The sequence below is a fragment of the Pteropus vampyrus genome, unplaced genomic scaffold (assembly GCF_000151845.1).
Source record: "Pteropus vampyrus isolate Shadow unplaced genomic scaffold, Pvam_2.0 Scaffold2, whole genome shotgun sequence".
NCBI lineage: Eukaryota > Metazoa > Chordata > Mammalia > Chiroptera > Pteropodidae > Pteropus > Pteropus vampyrus.
The window spans coordinates 3,452,937-3,471,167 of NW_011888783.1; the positions used below are offsets into that span (position 1 = coordinate 3,452,937).

General features: G+C 39.4%; 1 protein-coding gene across 2 annotated transcripts in view; it reads left to right on the plus strand.

The window, feature by feature from the left end:
* Positions 1 to 4,080: 4,080 nt before the first annotated feature.
* STAT1 (signal transducer and activator of transcription 1) overlaps positions 4,081 to 18,231 on the plus strand; it is a 36,856-nt gene continuing 22,705 nt past the window's right edge. Inside the window, exons 1-8 of one of the 2 annotated variants that reach the window (XM_011355936.2) lie at positions 4,081 to 4,246; positions 7,514 to 7,642; positions 8,378 to 8,522; positions 8,647 to 8,745; positions 14,522 to 14,611; positions 15,809 to 15,887; positions 16,968 to 17,059; positions 17,275 to 17,426. In XM_011355936.2, the coding sequence (XP_011354238.1) occupies positions 7,515 to 7,642; positions 8,378 to 8,522; positions 8,647 to 8,745; positions 14,522 to 14,611; positions 15,809 to 15,887; positions 16,968 to 17,059; positions 17,275 to 17,426 (785 nt within the window). In that variant the 5' untranslated portion in view covers positions 4,081 to 4,246; position 7,514. Of the gene's footprint in view, positions 4,247 to 4,382; positions 4,402 to 7,513; positions 7,643 to 8,377; positions 8,523 to 8,646; positions 8,746 to 14,521; positions 14,612 to 15,808; positions 15,888 to 16,967; positions 17,060 to 17,274; positions 17,427 to 18,231 lie in introns of those variants that run through there. The other variant, XM_023528764.1, reaches the window with a different exon arrangement.

The following is an 18,231-nucleotide window of genomic DNA, read 5'->3' on the forward strand; positions in this document are numbered from 1 at the left end:
GCAGGGTTCCTCTGTGATCTGTGCACTCTCTCATCCTGCAGCAGGCTAGTCTGACTTGCCATGGAGACAGGGCAGCGTTCTGGGAATGGAGAGTATGAGGCCCATTGAGGCCCATGCTCAAAATAAGGTGTCATGCCTGCTTCATAATATTGCTCGAAGCAAGTCACAAGTCAGCCCAGATTCAAGTGGAGGAGAAATAGTCCCCACTTCTTGCTGGAAGGAGCTACAGTCATGTTGCAAAGGAATGTGGGTACAGGGAAAGGAATAATGGAGCCATTATTGAAAAGAATCTACCAGTAGATCCTTCGTAATTTCTTATAATGAGAATGTGTAATTGATAATATATATCTTTTTGCCTTGGCTTGTAGGCTGAATTTGTATTCTTTATGTTTATAATTATGGAAAATATAATTAAATAAATACAGCTGGGTGATTAGGAATAAATGAATGAAGAATAGGAATAACACTGTCTTCTTTTCTCCAAGCAAAATAAATTTGTTCCAAATGGGAGGTCTGGCATGGTTTCTAAGAGTGTTTCCACTATAACATCATGTGAATTTATGAGTTTATCCAGTGCTTTCGATTCCTCATCAAAAAATGTGGTTTCTAGACTCCTCATCATCTTTGACTCTCCTTTGAGGGATAGCAAATAGTAAGTTTCTTATCTGCCATTTCTGATCAATTGCTAATGACCAACTAGATGCACCGTTTAGAACTATTTAGAAGCTGGGCACGGGCAGCAAAAGATACTCTGTCATTTGTTGCTTTTTAAAAAAAAAAAACAAACAATAATACAGATCTGTGTTTTAAGTCTGTTTTAAGTTTTATCCAGTTGTTTTCAACCCAGCAGCATTCTATCCTGTTAAGATAATTAAGAATTTTGATTCTATCATCTATGAATTAGTCAGCTATCTCAGTGGCAAAACAAACAAACAAACAAACAAAAATACCTCTGATTTACAACAATGACAAGAAACTAACACATACCACCGGTCCCCACTGGCACTTAAGCTATGTGGATAGGCTGCAGCAGTTCTGCTGCAAGGCTCCACACATCTCTCCTTCCAGTGTTCCAACTGGAAGAGCAGCAGGTGCTTGAGCCTGCTGTCTCCTAGTGCAGAAAAGGAACTCATGAAAACAAGTTGGTCACACAGAACATGAAAAGTCTCAGACTGGTTGGAGCAAGTATCATATTCGCTCACATTCCATTAGTCAGAGCAAGTCACAGAGCCAAGGCCACAGTCAGTGCACAGGAAGGTGCACTCCACTCTTAGTGAACCATGGCCAAGAGTGAGAAGGGAAGGAAAAAATCTGAAAAATAATGCAACCTACCAGACATGGTATTAGCTATTTTTTCTAGGTTTGTGCCTTTTGCAAAGTTGACATTGTAGGTATAAAGATACAGCTCCCCAAGCTGACTGTTCTAAGAGGGCCATCACACATTTGAGTCTGTCATTTTTGGATCTCTAGTTTTTTGTTTGATTTGTTTTTTGTTTGGGTTGCTTTTTAAGCAGTCACTATGTTATATAGTCACACCTACAAAATACATATTGTTTGCCCTTCAGCAACTTAGAATCTTGGATGGATAAGACTTGGACACTTCAAAACCACAATATAAGAGATCGTGTGATGATTGCCAACATAAATAGACACACTATATATCATATTTTTGCAAAGACCAGATTGATCACCACAGGTTGATGTGATTCCAAAAGGAGAATGTAGAATTTGGGCTCAGTTTTAAAAGTTGTGTAAGGAGTTAATAAGTGAAGGGAGTAAAGGGCAGGACTCGCCATTTAGTATGTGCAATACTTACCAGTAATATGTTCAAATGGGCAAGAACAGGAAAAGTAAAAGGATGAGAGGAGAGCAGGGGATAGAGTTTAGTTGGGTAATGGGACAATGGGAGACAAGGCTGGAAAGAAAGGGAGGGACTGTCTATGGAGGAGATAGACCAGTTTGTGTTTATCATAAATGTAATGAGAGTTGTCGAGGCTTTTGAGCAGAGAATGACTGTATAAATGACTGTATAAAAAGAGAATTTAATTTGGAAAATATAATGAAGGGGAAAGGGACAGAAGTTTGATGTCTGTTGTAGCATTCCAGTTCTGAAGTGATAAAGGCCTACAATAGGATATTGTCAGAGATGGTAAGACTAAGAAGAATAAAGTCATAGGGAAGAAAGCATTGATAGAACTTGATGACAATTAAAATGTGGCGAGCCAAAGAGAGACATCCTGTTTGCAAATACTAAGATTATTTAATTCCCCCATCAATATTGAAGCTAGTCTATGTGCAGGTTTTACAGTATCAGAAAAAAATATTTTAAACATATTATTTACCCTTCCTGGAGTTGGCTTTTCTCAAATATCGTCTGCGCTCTTAGTGCAGGCAATTTAGTGGTTTGGCATCTCTTTTAACAGAAGACTGCCACTTGATGCTAATGGTCATTGCTATCCCGAATTCAGTACTGGCTTTGTGAGGGTGAACATGTGACAAGAAGGAGTATATAGATGTGGGAAAAGAAAAAACTGTAATAGACACAGATATAAGCATATCCCTGGGAAATTATTTAGATCCTTTTTCTACCGGAAGTTGCCTTATTATTCAAGGATTGATTCATGGTCCATCTACTTGAAGGAGTTTATGAGTGTACATTCCAAGAAAATCTAATCTAGGCTGGCCTCAGGGATGCCTACTTGGGAAGTGACATTTAGGCTGAGATTTCGGCTGAGATAGAAATGATAAGTTAGCCAGCAAAGAAGTTGGGGGAGGGGGATATTGACGCAAGGGGCTTTCCAAATGGAGAACCGTTGGTAAGAAGGCCCTGAGTTTGGGGAAAGAGCTTGACTTGTTTGAAGAACAAAAATGCTGAAGTAAAAAAAGAATGGCACAAGATGGGATTAGAGAAAGCAATAGAGGAACCAGGGCATTGCTTCGTAGAGTATATTAAGTAATTTGGATTTTATAAGAAAGACCATTAGAGGACTTTTCAGGTTGACAAACACATAATCTGCTTTGCAATTTTAAAAAAATCATTCAAACTACCGTAGGGAGAATGGATTAAAAGAAAGTTAAGAGCTGAGATGAGCCTGCCATTTGGGAATCTATGGCAATAACTCAAATGAGAGAAAAGGGAGGATGGCATAAGAGATGGAGAAAAGTGATGAGAATTGAGAAATATTTGGAAGAATCAAGCAAGGTTTCAGGAGGTGTGCCAAGTGAGGGAGAGGCAATGTCAAAAATGAGTCCACGCTGGCGTGTGCCATTTCTAGCAAAAGGGCAGGTTTGAAGAGAACGATGATGAGTTGGTTCTGAACATAACTAGTTTGCAGAGCTTACTGGACCTCCAAGTAGGGGATCCAGTTGCGGATATACACGTGGATTTGGAGCTCAGAGGCCAAGCGTGGACAGGAAACACATATAGAAGCCTTCCACATCTAGAAGGAAATTGGGATGCTGTTGGTGAGGACATCGCAGGGCAGCGAGAAGAGAAATGTGGATAAAGCAGACCAAAATCTGAATTCTAACACTTAACATTGACCCATTTGGTAGTACAGGTGGAGCAGAGATGGAGAAAGAATGCCAGAGAGGTAGGAAGACAAAAGGAGGATGTGTCGTCATCATGACCAAGAAAAAAGTGTTAAAGAATGGAGGCATCGACTGTGCCAAAGGTTTCTGAGCAATCGAGTAGGTGAGGACAGAAAAGCATCCCCTGCGTTTAGCTACACGGAGGTCAGCTGCTGAGCTTCTAGAATGACAATGTCCTCTGCCTCAGGTTCTCAGATATATGGCTAACGCAGAGAACTCCAAGTTTGGGCCTCTGCAAATACAGAACTTCCTTAGTTGCTCTGTAGAATGTGTAAACCTAACAGCCAGGAAGGCAAGTCGCAACACAGAACAAAGCTTCACGTCATTCACGCCGAGGCCCTTGCTAAGGAGGATCCAGCGGTTTGGCAGAACAGCGGGCTCCCAGGGGAGGCGGCGCGCCCGCGGAACAGCCGCGTCCCATTGGCGGAGCGCGGAAGCCCCCGGTGATTGGTGGAGGCGGAGGAGGCGGGGCGGTCGGCTCTGCCTTTTCAACAGCCTGGTACTTTCGTTTTCCTGCTCAAGAGTCTGCGGAAGGCCCCGGCCTCACCCGGGACGACGCCCTTCAGGCCCCAGACCCAGCTGAGGCAACCCGGTGCGCCCGAGAGAGGCAGCACCACCGTGCCTTCGCCCTTCCCTGCTCCACCCGGCGCGCAGAGTGAGTGGGCGTGAGGTTCCGGGTGCCGGGGTGGGAATTCGCCCAAGATCGGCGCCATTGAGCAGGGCAGCGGGACGCAGGGCGAGGACGAGCTTTGCAGTGCTGAGAAGTGAATCCATCACCCAGGAAAGAACGCGCGTCCAGGGTATTCCCAGGTGCTGTTCTCGGTGATGGCACGGTTGCCCCTGCCAGTCGTGCTCTAGCAGTAAAGATGTCTTGTGAAATACAATGATCCCCCGGAAAACACTGCATCTCCCCTTTTACCCTCACTACTCCCTCCTTCCCTCCCCTTTCCACTACCGTTAGATTTTGTAGAAAGTTTTCATTTGCTGTATGCCAGCCCTGAAAAGCTGTGTGGGTTAGAAGCTCGCATCCTGGGCATGCAGACCCAGCAGTCTTGGCACCTGAAGTACTGTGTGTAGCTGCTGCTTGGGTTGCATCACCAGCCTTTCGCGGGTGCATAAGGCGATAGGTTAGTAAATGTTCATGGAAATGAATGAATAAATACATGACTTTGGAACTTAATTATATATTTATGTTTAAGGATGAAGCAGCTTAATGTCTTCCTAGAATATGAAAGTCATGTTTCGTTCCTGCAAACTCTCAAGTAATACAGTTAATCTTCATTTAAAAATTCTAACTAGTACAGAAGAGTTTAGGGGTAGGTACATAGGTATGTGGTTGATTGTGCTTTAGATATTGTTTGTATAGGTTGGAGAGGTTGTTTTTATAGAACAGAAATAAGACTTAAACTTGCAACATAATACAGTATGCAATTATTGCCTAATGAGGATGCAGGGCTCAAACTTGTGGACCATAATATGCTTTGTCTTTTACTTTCTGCTGCAGCCTGAAATATACTAGATTTCAATTCAACAAATTATTATTGATTTCATTATATATGCAGGACACTGTCCAAGGTGCAGAGGATTTTTTTTTTTTTTTTTTTTTTTTAACAAAAGAAGGCATAGCCTTTGCAACTCTGGAGATTATATCATGCAGGGGAGACAATCACAGAGCTTTATAAGGAAGACAGGGACTGATGCTCTAATAGAGGCATAGAATGCAATGAGGTATAAGTCAGAGAAAACTTAATTGTCTCTGGATAAGGCTTAGATGGCATGGAAGAAAGGGCATTTGTATCTACCTTTGGATACCGATAGGATTTAGAGAGGTAGAAATTGTAGGGAGGCTGTTTTCAAGAGTAAGTGACAGCTGGAGCAAAGCAGAAATGTTGGGCATAGCCAAAAGCCCCTAGATCAGAGGTACCCAACCCCTGGGCCATGGACCAGTATTGATCTGTGGCCTGTTAGGAACTGGGCCGTACTGCAGGAGGTGAGTGGCAGGTGAGCAAGTGAAGCTTCATCTGTATTTGCAGCTGTTCTCCAGCGCTAGCATACCCGCCTCGGCTCCACCTCAGATCATCAGGCATTAGATTCTAATAGGAGCACCGGTCTCTGGTGCCAAAAAGGTTGGGGATCACTGCCATAGATAATATGATGGCTAGGTTGCTTTGTTAATAGATGAACATAAAGCCAGGGTGGAAATTAGCCTAGAAATGGGTAAACTGTAGCAGTTTTGAGCAAGAGAGTGATGTGATCCAACCAGTATGCAGCAGAAGGCTGGAGTGAGAAATAGTATGGGAGGCAAGGAGGTAGGAGGTCCTGGAACTGGAGGAGTCAGCCTGAAAGTTGGGATTTGAGCCAGGTGCTTGGGGGACGGTCATGCCAGTCCCTGTGTTAGTAACCCATTTTGCGAAAAAATGAGATGGATTCTGGTTTTGTTAACATGAATTTATTGATTGCCTACTCTGTGCCAGGTGCTGTGTCTGAATTAGTTCACCCAGTCCTAACAATCACCTTGTTGATAGGGAATGAATGAGTTGCCTGAGGTCATTTGCTTAATAAGAGCAATTGCAGCCTCTGCTGGCAGACACTCTGGCCAGCATATTCATTTTAGGCACCTCCTTATTAGATACATTACAACGAGGGAGGGAGCCACAGATTTGTAGTCTTCTGCTCAGGTAAAATAAATTTGAAATGAAAACTAAATTGCTACAGAAAGAGTGTCAAAAGGATGGGCTTGAGCCCATTTCTACTGGTATTTGTGATGGTAACTAGCTTTCTAGTCCTACCGCATCCTGACCTTCCTTTGGAATGAAATTTGTGGAGTAGATATGACCATGCCTGCACACGTTTGTTTGCCAGCAGGCATGCATACATTCTTCCATTTTTTCCTGCTTCAAAATCCAGACCTCTTCCTCAGGGGCCTCATAAGACGAGAATCGCGTATATTCACTCTGAATATTGACAGACGTGCCTGATGTAAATCCTAAATTACACTATGGCGATGGATACTCTTCGTTTTCCTAAAGGATGTTAGGACTTCCTTAAGTCAGGCTTTTGTTTTTATTTTTCATTTTTAGAATTGCTGTGTAAAAATTGACATAATTATCTAAAGAGATAATGTTACTTTATCCTTTCAAATTACATTTAACAATGCTGTTTCAATCTTTAAAAATTATTACACTTTTTGTGCCAGATTTGTTGTTTGCAGTTGACAGAATAGAAAATATATCTCTTTTAAAAGGTATATAACAAAAATAATTCATTTTACCCTATGAATCACAAAATATAAAATACCAGTTTAAAGTTCTTTGAGTCAAATTACAAATGTACTGTAATTTGTAAGAGAACAATTTTGGGAGAGTTCTTACAATTTGCCCTAAAGTAAATCTGGTTAAATGTTTTCATTTGTTTGATAAAAGGGCAAATTCATTTGAAAGGCATATTTATTGAACACCTATTATGTGCCCTATTACTGTTCTATAGATACAACAGTGAACAAAACCCTCCAAAATCATTTCCCCTGTGGGGAAAACATACAGTAATCAAAATAAAGAAAGAAATATGTGGTAGGTTCGATGGTGGTAAGTGCTATGGAGAAAAGTCCATCAGGAAGAGGGACAGTATTTTTCAGGGTAAGAGGTGGTGTCAACTTAAATAAGGTGACCAGTAAGGCTTCCCTGATATGCTGACGTTTAAGCAAAGACCTGAAGGTGTATTTACTGCAAAAGAAAGAAGTATCGACCCCAAAACTCAATTAAAAAACAGGCTTTAGAATATAGACACTATTTAAATAATATAACTCAGGTACAAATTATGTTTTGGATTAAGCAAGATATTTAAAAGAAGCACAATGCTAAATATGCTTGCTTTCTTTGCAGCTGTGGACTTCCATTCATGATCTATGTTCTGTTTCCTACAGAATGTCCCAGTGGTATGAGCTTCAGCAGCTTGACTCCAAATTTTTGGAGCAGGTTCACCAGCTCTATGACGACAGTTTTCCCATGGAAATCAGACAGTACCTGGCACAGTGGCTAGAAAAGCAAGACTGGTAAGGAAAACTACCTTGACAGAGGAAGAAGTTTTTCTATGCTTTTAAAATAGCTTGTTGACTTGGAGCCACATTGACTGGAAGATGAATCTCATCAACAGCCATTGGGATTATCGGTTACAGAAATGTGTAACGATTTGAAAAATGGCATGTGTCTTTATAATGCTAAATTCAAGTCATTAAGTACTTTTATATAGTTTTGTCAATTTAATTATGACACATACTCCTAAATGTTTTGAATAAGGTAGGTTAATGCTGACATTAATTATTTTCCCAAGTTAGGATCCAGGCTATAGAAAGAAGTGAAATAATTAAAGCTAAATTATGGTAAAACATTGATTAGAAATATGAAGAAGTTATTAAAATCAAGGAAATATTTCTTAAAACTGATGTGTTATATTTTAAATTTTATTGTTTGCTCATTGCAGATATTTCAGATGTTCTGAAGGTATTTGACATAGAAAGTGAAGTCCCGTTGATTTTTCCCTCTCCAGAGATAATCTCCATTATCAGTTTTGGGCACAATCTTGGAGTTCTAGAATTTTTCATGCTAGTTGTGTATAATAGAAATATTGTACGAACTGCTGCTAAAAGCAATGACAATTTCAAAAGAAGGAAATAAAACCTAAGAAAACACTTGAGATTATTTTTAATAATTTCAGTATGGAAAGCAGTGTTTATTTTGTCTGTTTAAAGTAGTATCTAAATGAAATGTGTAAATTTTAAATCTCCCAGGGAGCATGCCGCCAATGATGTTTCCTTTGCCACCATCCGTTTTCATGACCTCCTGTCACAGCTGGATGATCAATACAGTCGCTTTTCTTTGGAGAATAATTTTTTGTTGCAGCATAACATAAGGAAAAGCAAGCGTAATCTTCAGGTATGACCTAGTTTTTGTGTTTTAGTTGGAATATTCCCATATTTATATAAAAGAGGTTTTTTTTCATTCAGCAAATAAACATTCTGAAATTTATTTTATTTTTGTTCTAACAACCTGTATGTAGGATAATTTTCAGGAAGACCCAATACTGATGTCTATGATCATCTGTAACTGTCTGAAGGAGGAAAGAAAAATCCTGGAAAATGCCCAGAGATTCAATCAGGTACTTTTTTTTCATGAATTGAACACTAAAAATAATAATAAAATAACCATTCATTCATCCATCCAACAAACATTATTGAGGCCCTGTTCAAAGCAGTGGTGAACAGCCTTCTGATTTTATAGCCCCCAAAAGTGGGGAAAATCGGAAATAGAGATTTTGTGGACCCAGGCTTCAAGAAAGGACCCTAATTTAGTTAAAGTTATTCTAGTGAGGGAGGGAGACAACACATATACACAGTCCTTCCAGGAAGTGGAAATTGCTGTGATGATGATAAAGTAGGATACTGCCTAGATAGTACTGGAGTGTCTGGGGATTGTTTGTTTAGATCAGGATCAGAAGACTTCTCTGAGGTGCTCAGGCAGGAAAGGAAGCAGGGAGACAGTGAGCTCTTGCAGAAGTCTAAGGGAGATGAGCTGGGAGTACACGCAGTAGAAGTGAGAAGAAGTGGAAAGATTCAGGTTATGTTTTGGACATGATACGGTGGTACTTATACTGAAGGATCAGACATAGATGTAAGAAGATATGAAAAAATTGAGGATGACCTGATTTGTGACTTGGAACTACTACTTGAGTCACTTGGAACTACCATTTACTGAGTTGCGAAAGACAGGGAAGGGAGGAGGGTAGAGTTTTTTGCAGGGACCAGTGGGTTTTGGAGGAGAAGAACAGGTCGATGGGAAAATCAAGAGCTTTAGTTTAAAAAAGATTGAGATACCTGTTAAATTTCTAAGACAGCCAAACAGTGAATGAGTCAGAGTTGGACTGGTACAAGATTTTTAATCATGATTTTGCTAATCCTCATATATACCTTCTTGGTGATCAGGGTTCAGCAGATTTCTGAAGTTGCCATGTCATTTACTCGTTCCTTTCTTGAGAGTTGGGCTGGTGGGAACAACCTAGCAGGCAGAAAGTAGTGAAACCACTGTGGCGTGAGTTGTTCTGGCTGAGACCATTCCAGTATGAGGGGGAGAATGCCAGAGTACACAATGGAATGCATCCTGTGTGCATTTTCCTAACAAATAACTGACAAAGTGAACTGTGAAAATTTGGGGAGGGAGAGAGAGAATTTAAATAGTGGTGGTGAATGCCATCCTCCATGCACATCCTGAGCATTTGCCCAGTCCTTATGGATTTGCTGCTTCCCCAGGCATGTTTTTCCTGTCTCTCTGTCACACTGAAAGCCCCTTGATGCACTAAGCATTTAAAGATACATATTATTTGTTCTAAACTCAAGCTGACAAGTTCATCTGGTACCCAGCCTGATAAACAAAAGTGTATATCAACATTGGAAGAAAAGCTGGCCATATTGTCTCCTCTGAGAGAGGTGTGTCTGTCTTCAGCATGGCACACACCTAGGAGGTTTTAAGCAGGGAATTCTGATTATGTGGAATTTTCATCTTAATAGCATTATGTGATGGGACAGTCCTGTATCTCAAAAAGACTTGAGGGGATGGCCAAGCACAGAGAATGGCAGAAGAATGAACTGTCTACCTTGGCACTCAAGTGTTACTTTCCTCGTATTTGACCCCAAGGCCCAGAGTTGGCACTGGGAGACAGAGGAGATGACTTCTTCTCCCTCGGATCAACCCCATTTCCTGGGTGTGCTTTGGGTCTTGAGGACTTGTCAGCTTTTGAGTTCCCCTTTACAAATGTAGGTAACTTGCGGGGAGACTGATTTTAAGCCTCTCAGAGGACACCTGAGTTATTAGTGAACACTTAAGGAAGTTTAGTTGACTTCCCAGCTCAGAGCAAGAGAAGCGAGGCCTTCTTGGGATTTGAGGCTCCTGGATGTCTGGGGATGTCAGGGAAAGACGAAAAGTATAGTAGATGCCTCCTTATCCAGCTGACTGCTGGCTGGGAAATTAAGAAACATTTCTTCACCATTTTCCCCCTTTTGAAGTAATTATGTTTTAATAATATATCTTCTATTTATACTGATATATGTATTTATAGAATGATGTGATGTATTTTCTTCAAAATAACTTAGTTTGGGGGCCAGAGGAATAGGGAGAATATAGATGAAATAAGAGTATTCATGAATAGATCATTATTAAAACTGTGACAGGCACATGAGGATTCAAGAAGTTCAAGTTAAAAACATGCAAAATTCAGAGCCAGTTTAGAGTATTTAAAGAGTACAGAATTGTGTATAAATACTGGAATAGGAAGTATTGTTCTCATTATTTTTTGTTTTAATAGAGAGCTTTTGGGAAATATGTTTAAGAGAATATTATATTATATATAGATATTCTTAGTAGACTATAAATGTTTGTCTGCTGCCATTATAACACACTAAGCTTTTTTCTTTTTTCCTTTTTTTTCTTCCTTCCTTACCTTCTTTCTTTCTCCATCTCTCTTTCTTTCTGTCTGTCTTTCTTTCAGCTAATTATATGTATTTAAATTTATGTCCATAGGGTTCACCACAGGGGGTGGTGCTGATTTCTTTCAGGTTGGAGAGAAAGACATGAAGGGGATCTAGGCTTCCCTTTGCTCTTCCATCTTTGCAGTCTTGAGTAATAATAGAATTACCATGTGCTGAGTGCATATATTTCAGGCCCTGTGCTAAGCACCTTATAAACATCATTTTATTTGAATAAATAGTTTCAACATGATTTTTGAAGGTAAATATTCTTATCTCCATTTTACAGTTGAGAAAACCAAGGTTTAGAAGTCAAGTACTTTGTTCAAGGCCACAGAGAAAATGAGGTTTGGAATTTAAATCTAGAATTGTCTGACTCTAAAAACCCATTCATTATAGAAGTCACTTCACTCTTTTGAGTTTTCTGATCTGTGAAATAGGATATGAGGGCATTCCGACTGGGACTTTCAACACCCTTTGAGTGCCTGTCATATATCCCCTTGCCTGGACAGCTGCTCATTCAGTTGTAAAGAACAGCCTGCCTAAGCAGAAGATTTTTCTTAGGTCTAGGTGTGTAAGTAGCCAAGTTCTAAATAAAACCCTCCAGACAAGGTCTTCAGAGGTGCAAGTGTGAAATGAGAAAATAGGGGTAGATGACAGCTAAGGTCCCTTCCAGCTTTAATGTTTGATGTTCCTGTGGTTTCCTCATGTTTCCTGGTTTGTCAGAAAATTAAAAAGTTAAAGACTCATCCTGGAAGTAGTATCAGAGTCAAAAGTGTACAGTAGTCACATTTTTATTTTTTAAGTATATGATAGTAAGCTACCAGCTAAGCAGCTGCTTAACAGATGGGATAGAGGGATGGAGCGGGAGCGAGAGGAAGGAGTAAGAATACCAAGGGTTTTAATAACGGCTTAAGTTCAAAGCTGGAGGTTTCATACGCCTCTGCCACAATCACCAGATTTTTTCCACCAAGCAGCTGCCAGTATAACAGTGATGAGGGAATATAGTAGTGGGAGTGCAGCTGCATTCTTAGAACCATGATTGTTTATACCCCTGTTCACTAAGCTAACCCTTGATAGTTTATGGAAAGGACCGGGAACTCAGGATCCTCCAGTGGGTGAAATATCCCAGCTGTTAGCAGAGCCCACAGGACATGGAGTCACATCCACCTGGCTTAGAAATGGACAACAGCAGAGATTTCCCTGCAGGAAGTTTATGGAACTGCTCAGGTGATGGCTCATTCTGAGTGGCCAGAGCAGTCCAGGTTATCACTTTGTGACATGTGGCACCTGGGGATACCAACCATTTTCATGTATTTCTAATACAGTTTACACTGATATAATTCAGTTGCTTTGAATCTCTGCTATTACAGAGTATATAAAGTGAAAAAAACTTCCAAATGTTTTCTCTGAACAAATAATAACTTTGATTACCTAAACCTAACAAAGATAGAACAAAAAAGAAAATTATGGACCAATTTCACTGATGAATATAAATATAAAAATACTAAATAAAATATTAGGGATCAGAATTAAATACTACATTAAGAAAATAGGATTTATTTTCCTATTTCCTATGACCAAGTAGGATTTATTCTAGATTACAAGAGTAGATCATGACTAGGTAATCGATTAATATAATTCAATATGTAAATAGATATAAGGAGAAAAAACATATGCTTATCTCCATGCTGAACAGGTCTGAAAAAAATCCAACACCCATCCCTGATTAAAAAAAAAAAATTCAATAAAATAGGCAGTGATGGATACCTCCCTAACATATTAAAATATACATCTCTTAGTTCTAGGGATAGTATCTTACTTCATTGGGAAAACATCAGTAAGTCAGAACCATGGCAAGGATGTCCATTATCGCCATTGCTATATAGCATTGTATTGGTGATATTGGCCATTTTAGACAAAAGAAAATCATCAGAAGCCTAAGAACTAAAAACAATATCATAAAGATAATCGACTTTTCCTGAATTTTAATGTGATCCCAATAAAATCAAAATTTGTTTTCTGGAGTTCTACAAATTGATTCTGAAATTCACATGAAAAATAAACATGCAAGAATTGTAAGGAAACTCATAAAAAAGTAGAGCAATGAGATGGGACTATCCCTACTAGATAAACTACAAGCCTTCCAAAATTAAACTTTGTTCAAGGGTTCAGGCTTATGAAGAGAAAGACCAATGGGAAAGAAGAGAAAGATCTAGAAGTAAACCCAGATGCATATGGAAATTTATATGATGGCAACTCAAAGTACTGAGGAAAATATGAACTTTTATTAAATGTTGTTTTTCCAGGGTAGCCTTGGAAAAAAGTTAAAATTGGACCCATACTTCACATTAAACATAAGAATAAACTTCAGATGTTTTAGAGATTTAAAAGTAAAAACAATGAAACCATGTGAGAGCTAGGGGAAAAAAGTGGGTGAGCTCCTTTATAATCTGTCAGTAAGGAAAGGCTTTCTAATATGAGGGGAAATCCAGGAATAAAAAGAGAAAGGACTGATAAATCTGAACATATAAAACGCCTTTGTAGAATCTGTGCTGAGCATTATGTGAGATAGGTTGACAGGCATAGTTTTTGCCTGCGGGGCTTTAACTCTAAACAAAAATGGAATCTTTCTGGAGTGTGACCTCTGAGAACACGTCCATCTTGTTTTCCACTCTAATACTTGGGCCTAGGACATTGTCTCACCTTGACTTAGTGCCTCATAAGTGTATGCTACATGAATAAATCAGGGAACACTATATGTAATGAATAAATAGTGCTACTGTGTCTGAGTCTTCTGATTAACAAGGATAAGGACTAATACTCCCAGTGAGTCTGGATTGATATCCATTATTACTTTAGAATAGCAGATATTCATTAAAGTCCTTAACAGCACTTCTGTTCATTTGATGTCTCTCACCTGGGATCTTATGTAAATGGGGTTTCTGATTCAGTTATCATCAGATTAGGACCTGAAATTTTGCATTTTCAACAAGCTCCCAAGTGGCAGGGTGCTGCTAGTCCAGGGACCACACTGTGAATCACAAGGCTTTAAGACAAATAAGTACAGGGCTAATAAGAAGAATCTTGTCTACAGAATTTGAGAAACCCTGAAATTCCCTTGTGGCTCAATGCAACTCTATGAATTAATGGAAAATTTCAGAAATGCTGTTTGTTTATTTTAGGCAAGAACTGAGTATAGTTTTTCTATAGTGTTAACAATTTGTTAGCATTTTCCAGAGCTTTGGGAACTGAGCTATTCTTTATAGATTCTCAAGTGGAAAGCCTGTAGGGAAGTTTTGGAAGGTCTGGTAGGTAGGGGGGATACACAGTCTATCGACTTGACTTTGAAGTGTAACCAGTAGGTAAATACACCAGAGGAAATGATGGCTGTTAACCATACACTTCCTGTTACAGGCTCAGTCAGGGAATATTCAGAGCACTGTGATGTTAGACAAACAGAAGGAGCTTGACAGCAAAGTCAGAAATGTGAAGGATAAAGTTATGGTGAGTACTGACTAAATATATACATGTATTGTATAACTTTTTGCAGAGAAAAAAAGGGTTCAGTTGCTCTGATGTAAAAGTAACTGATTTCAGTTCTTTAAGTAGTTGAGAAGAAAAGTTTTGCTGAAGTTCCAAACCTTAACTAAACAAATTGGTAAAATCAATGAGCAAATATGGCCTCTCTCGTGACTTCCAAACATTGAGCTTATCTTATTCTTCCTTGTAGTGTTGTGCTCTGTCGACTTTGCCCCATCACCCAATAAACTAGACGTTGCTGCTCTAAATAGCCTTTTTTTATCTGTACCTCTCAAATGGATTCCTGGGGTTACACATTACCCCAGGAAAAACATGGCCCATCCTCCTCAAGCATTGGTTTTATTCTAAGACTTGGAAAGGGAGCAAAAACATTTCATTGAAAGAAGTTCTGATACATTTCTGATTAGGATAAAACATCCAGAACAGTTTTTATATAAACTTGTAAGACATTTATGGAAACAGAAGGCTGCTTTAGTGCCCTTGGTGGTACATGGTCACTCCCCTCTATTGTGAGGGCTATTTGGGAGGAAAAGGTGAGGAATCCTACTTTATGCCACACCTGTATCTGTGGAAAAGGCCTTCCAGTTGAGGCGAGTGATCTCCCATGGGTCTCTGGGCCAGTGGCCGTGACTTATGGACTTCAGACAGCATCTTTCCAAACTCCGCAATTTTTTTTTTTTTTTTTTAGGCGAGGCAACCCTTGGTTGACCTCACAGATTGCAAGGACCTTGTCAGCTTACAATCCCTTATTTTTTATTTTTTATGCCTGCAGCACCTGGTCTTCGTAGGTGGTCTCGCATCCAAGTACTAACCAGGCCCGACCCTGCTTAGCTTCCGAAATCAGACGGGATCGGGCTTGTTCAGGGACGCAGACAAAACTCTGCATTCTTTGAAGCAACTTTTATCTCGCAGCCTTTTAGGGAAACACTTTGTTAAAGTAATGTCAGTGGGCCCAGTCTGGAAATAGCCATATATTTTTTTTGCTAAAATGTTTGTTATATATACTTATTAACAATACAGAAATTGTTTAATGTATGCGATTAGGATTTTGCAAGTCTAGTCTGTCTTGGAGCAGGATTGTTTCTATGGTTTTCTGGAAAATCTTTCCTAAACTCTTTGGAGGCTGATCAGTAGATAACCTGGTTATATCTTTATTTGTAGTGTATAGAGCATGAAATCAAGACCCTAGAAGATTTACAAGATGAATATGACTTTAAATGCAAAACCTCACAAAACAGAGGTAAGAGTTAACACTTAAAGCATTGCTCATTGGCTGTAATTTTTTCTGTCTACACTAGGTAACAAAGACAAATATTCCTTCATAATTGCCAGATATTTTATGACTCTGAATTGCTAGTCTTGGCTTCTTGATGACCCAAGCCAAGATTTCTTAGCCTCAATAGATAATTCGTGTGTGTGTGTGTGTGTGTGTGTGTGTGTGTGTGTGTGTGTGTGTGTGTGTGTGTGTGTGTGTCCATCCTGTGTATTATAGGGTGTTTAGCAGCATCTCTGACTTCTGCCCACTAGATGGCAATAAAACTATCCCTTCATCCCTAGTGATGACAATTGAAACTGCCCCTAGACATTGCCAGGTGTTCCCTGGAGGACAAAATCACTGATGACTACTAGTTATTTGCTATTTTATTTATGGTGCCAAGCCCACTGATTGACAGAGACTAATAGATATGTGGAGTTCCCCTGCCCTAATACCTACAGCTGCTTAAAACATTCTAGCTCCATGTGTATACAGATAACTCTCACCATTTTTCTCATGTATTAAAGCATGTATCACTCTATTTTGTTGTTGTTTGTTTTTAATGATGATGGCAACTGAAAATAACCCAAAAGTGTGCATTGTGTGGAACATATAAGGTACTGCTGTAACCCTAGCAGTCATTTGGAGGATAACATGGTTAATATTGGAGAGATGATTAGTATAATTTGGGTGAAAGGAATGAGAGAAAGTCTTATTATTTTCTATCATCTACTTCTCTTTTAAAGCTACAGGTATGCTTTGTTTTTTTATCTGAAGTTTTTTATTTTGTCACTTATATTAATTTAGGTCATATTCTGACAGTGACTTAAGAACCAGACAGTACTATTTCCAATTTAGATAGGTCATTGAAAATAAGTACTTTGTTCCAGTGTGTCTAGTTTTTATACTTAGAATATTTTTCTTTTTCAATAAAGATTGAAGAAGACCCAACTTTGACTTATCACTAGACAGCATTTGGATCATATTTCTCCTAAATGTATGTGAATCCTGGCTTTAGTTGGTCTTGTCTTCTTTTACATTTATGTAATGTGCTATCTTTCACAGAACACGAAACCAATGGTGTGGCAAAGAATGACCAGAAACAGGAACAGATGTTACTCCACAAGATGTATTTAATGCTCGACAATAAGAGAAAGGTAGTGATTCACTTTCCAGAAAAACATGTCACTTTTGTCACAGATTGTAAATAATGGACTTGAAGTTTAGAATAGAGGAAAAATTATTTTTATAAACACTCGGCTTAGAGCCATAGTTGAGATGAAAGAATATTTGCTTTGCTTGAAAAATAATGTGTTAAAATTCAGTGATTGAAGATGAATTTATTTCACTTTGTTTCTTCCTCTCCCTTTAGGAAGTAGTTCACAAAATAATAGAGTTGTTGAATATCACTGAACTTACCCAGAAAGCCCTGATTAACGATGAACTGGTGGAATGGAAGCAAAGACAGCAGAGTGCTTGTATTGGGGGACCTCCCAACGCTTGCCTTGATCAGTTGCAGAACTGGTAAGATTCTCCAAAGCGGAAAATTGGGAGCTGACAGGTTAACCACTTAAACTCATAAAGTGTACATTCGAGCTGCATTAGTTGAATGGACCTGTCAAAACTCTGGTTTAGAGTTTGACATAATCCAGCTTCTTCTTGCCCCAGAAACACTCACTTGGAAAGCACAGCGTTATTCACACCCATGGCTGTGTTCAGCCGTGTTCTGCTTAGGTTGGAGCACTCTTCTCCCTGCTATACATGTACCGTAGGATGCATCATTTGACTGTGCCAAAACGCCAGTGACGTGGTTATCACGTAACACATTTAACAAATTGAATCCTAATGTTTTATTAAAAACAAAATAGCTTGAGGCATTTTCTAGGATTACATGAAATAATAGTTTGTCATGGGCCAGTCATTCAGCCATCCACCTAGTAAACACTTATTAAATGCTGTATGCCAGGAATTGGGTTAGTTAGGATCTGGGGGGCAAAACCAGGATTACATTGAAATGATAGTTTGTCGTGGGCCAGTCATTTAGCCATCCACCCAGTAAATATTTATTAAATGCTGTATGCCGGGTATTGGGCTAGGATCTGAGGGGCAAAAGGATGAGTCAATCTTGGTCCTCTCCCATAGAGGGAGCTCTCAGTGTGGAGGCAGAAGATAGCTGTGGTAGTGATTCTGTGCAGCAAAATGTTGCTGGTGCTCTTAACAAAGGTCCCTCCCAAGTTCTGTGGAGGGCAAAGGCAGGAGCCACCAGGAAAAGTTTCCAAGAGGAATTATGCTTGCACCGACTCTTGAGTGAATAGGAGTGCTTCATGTA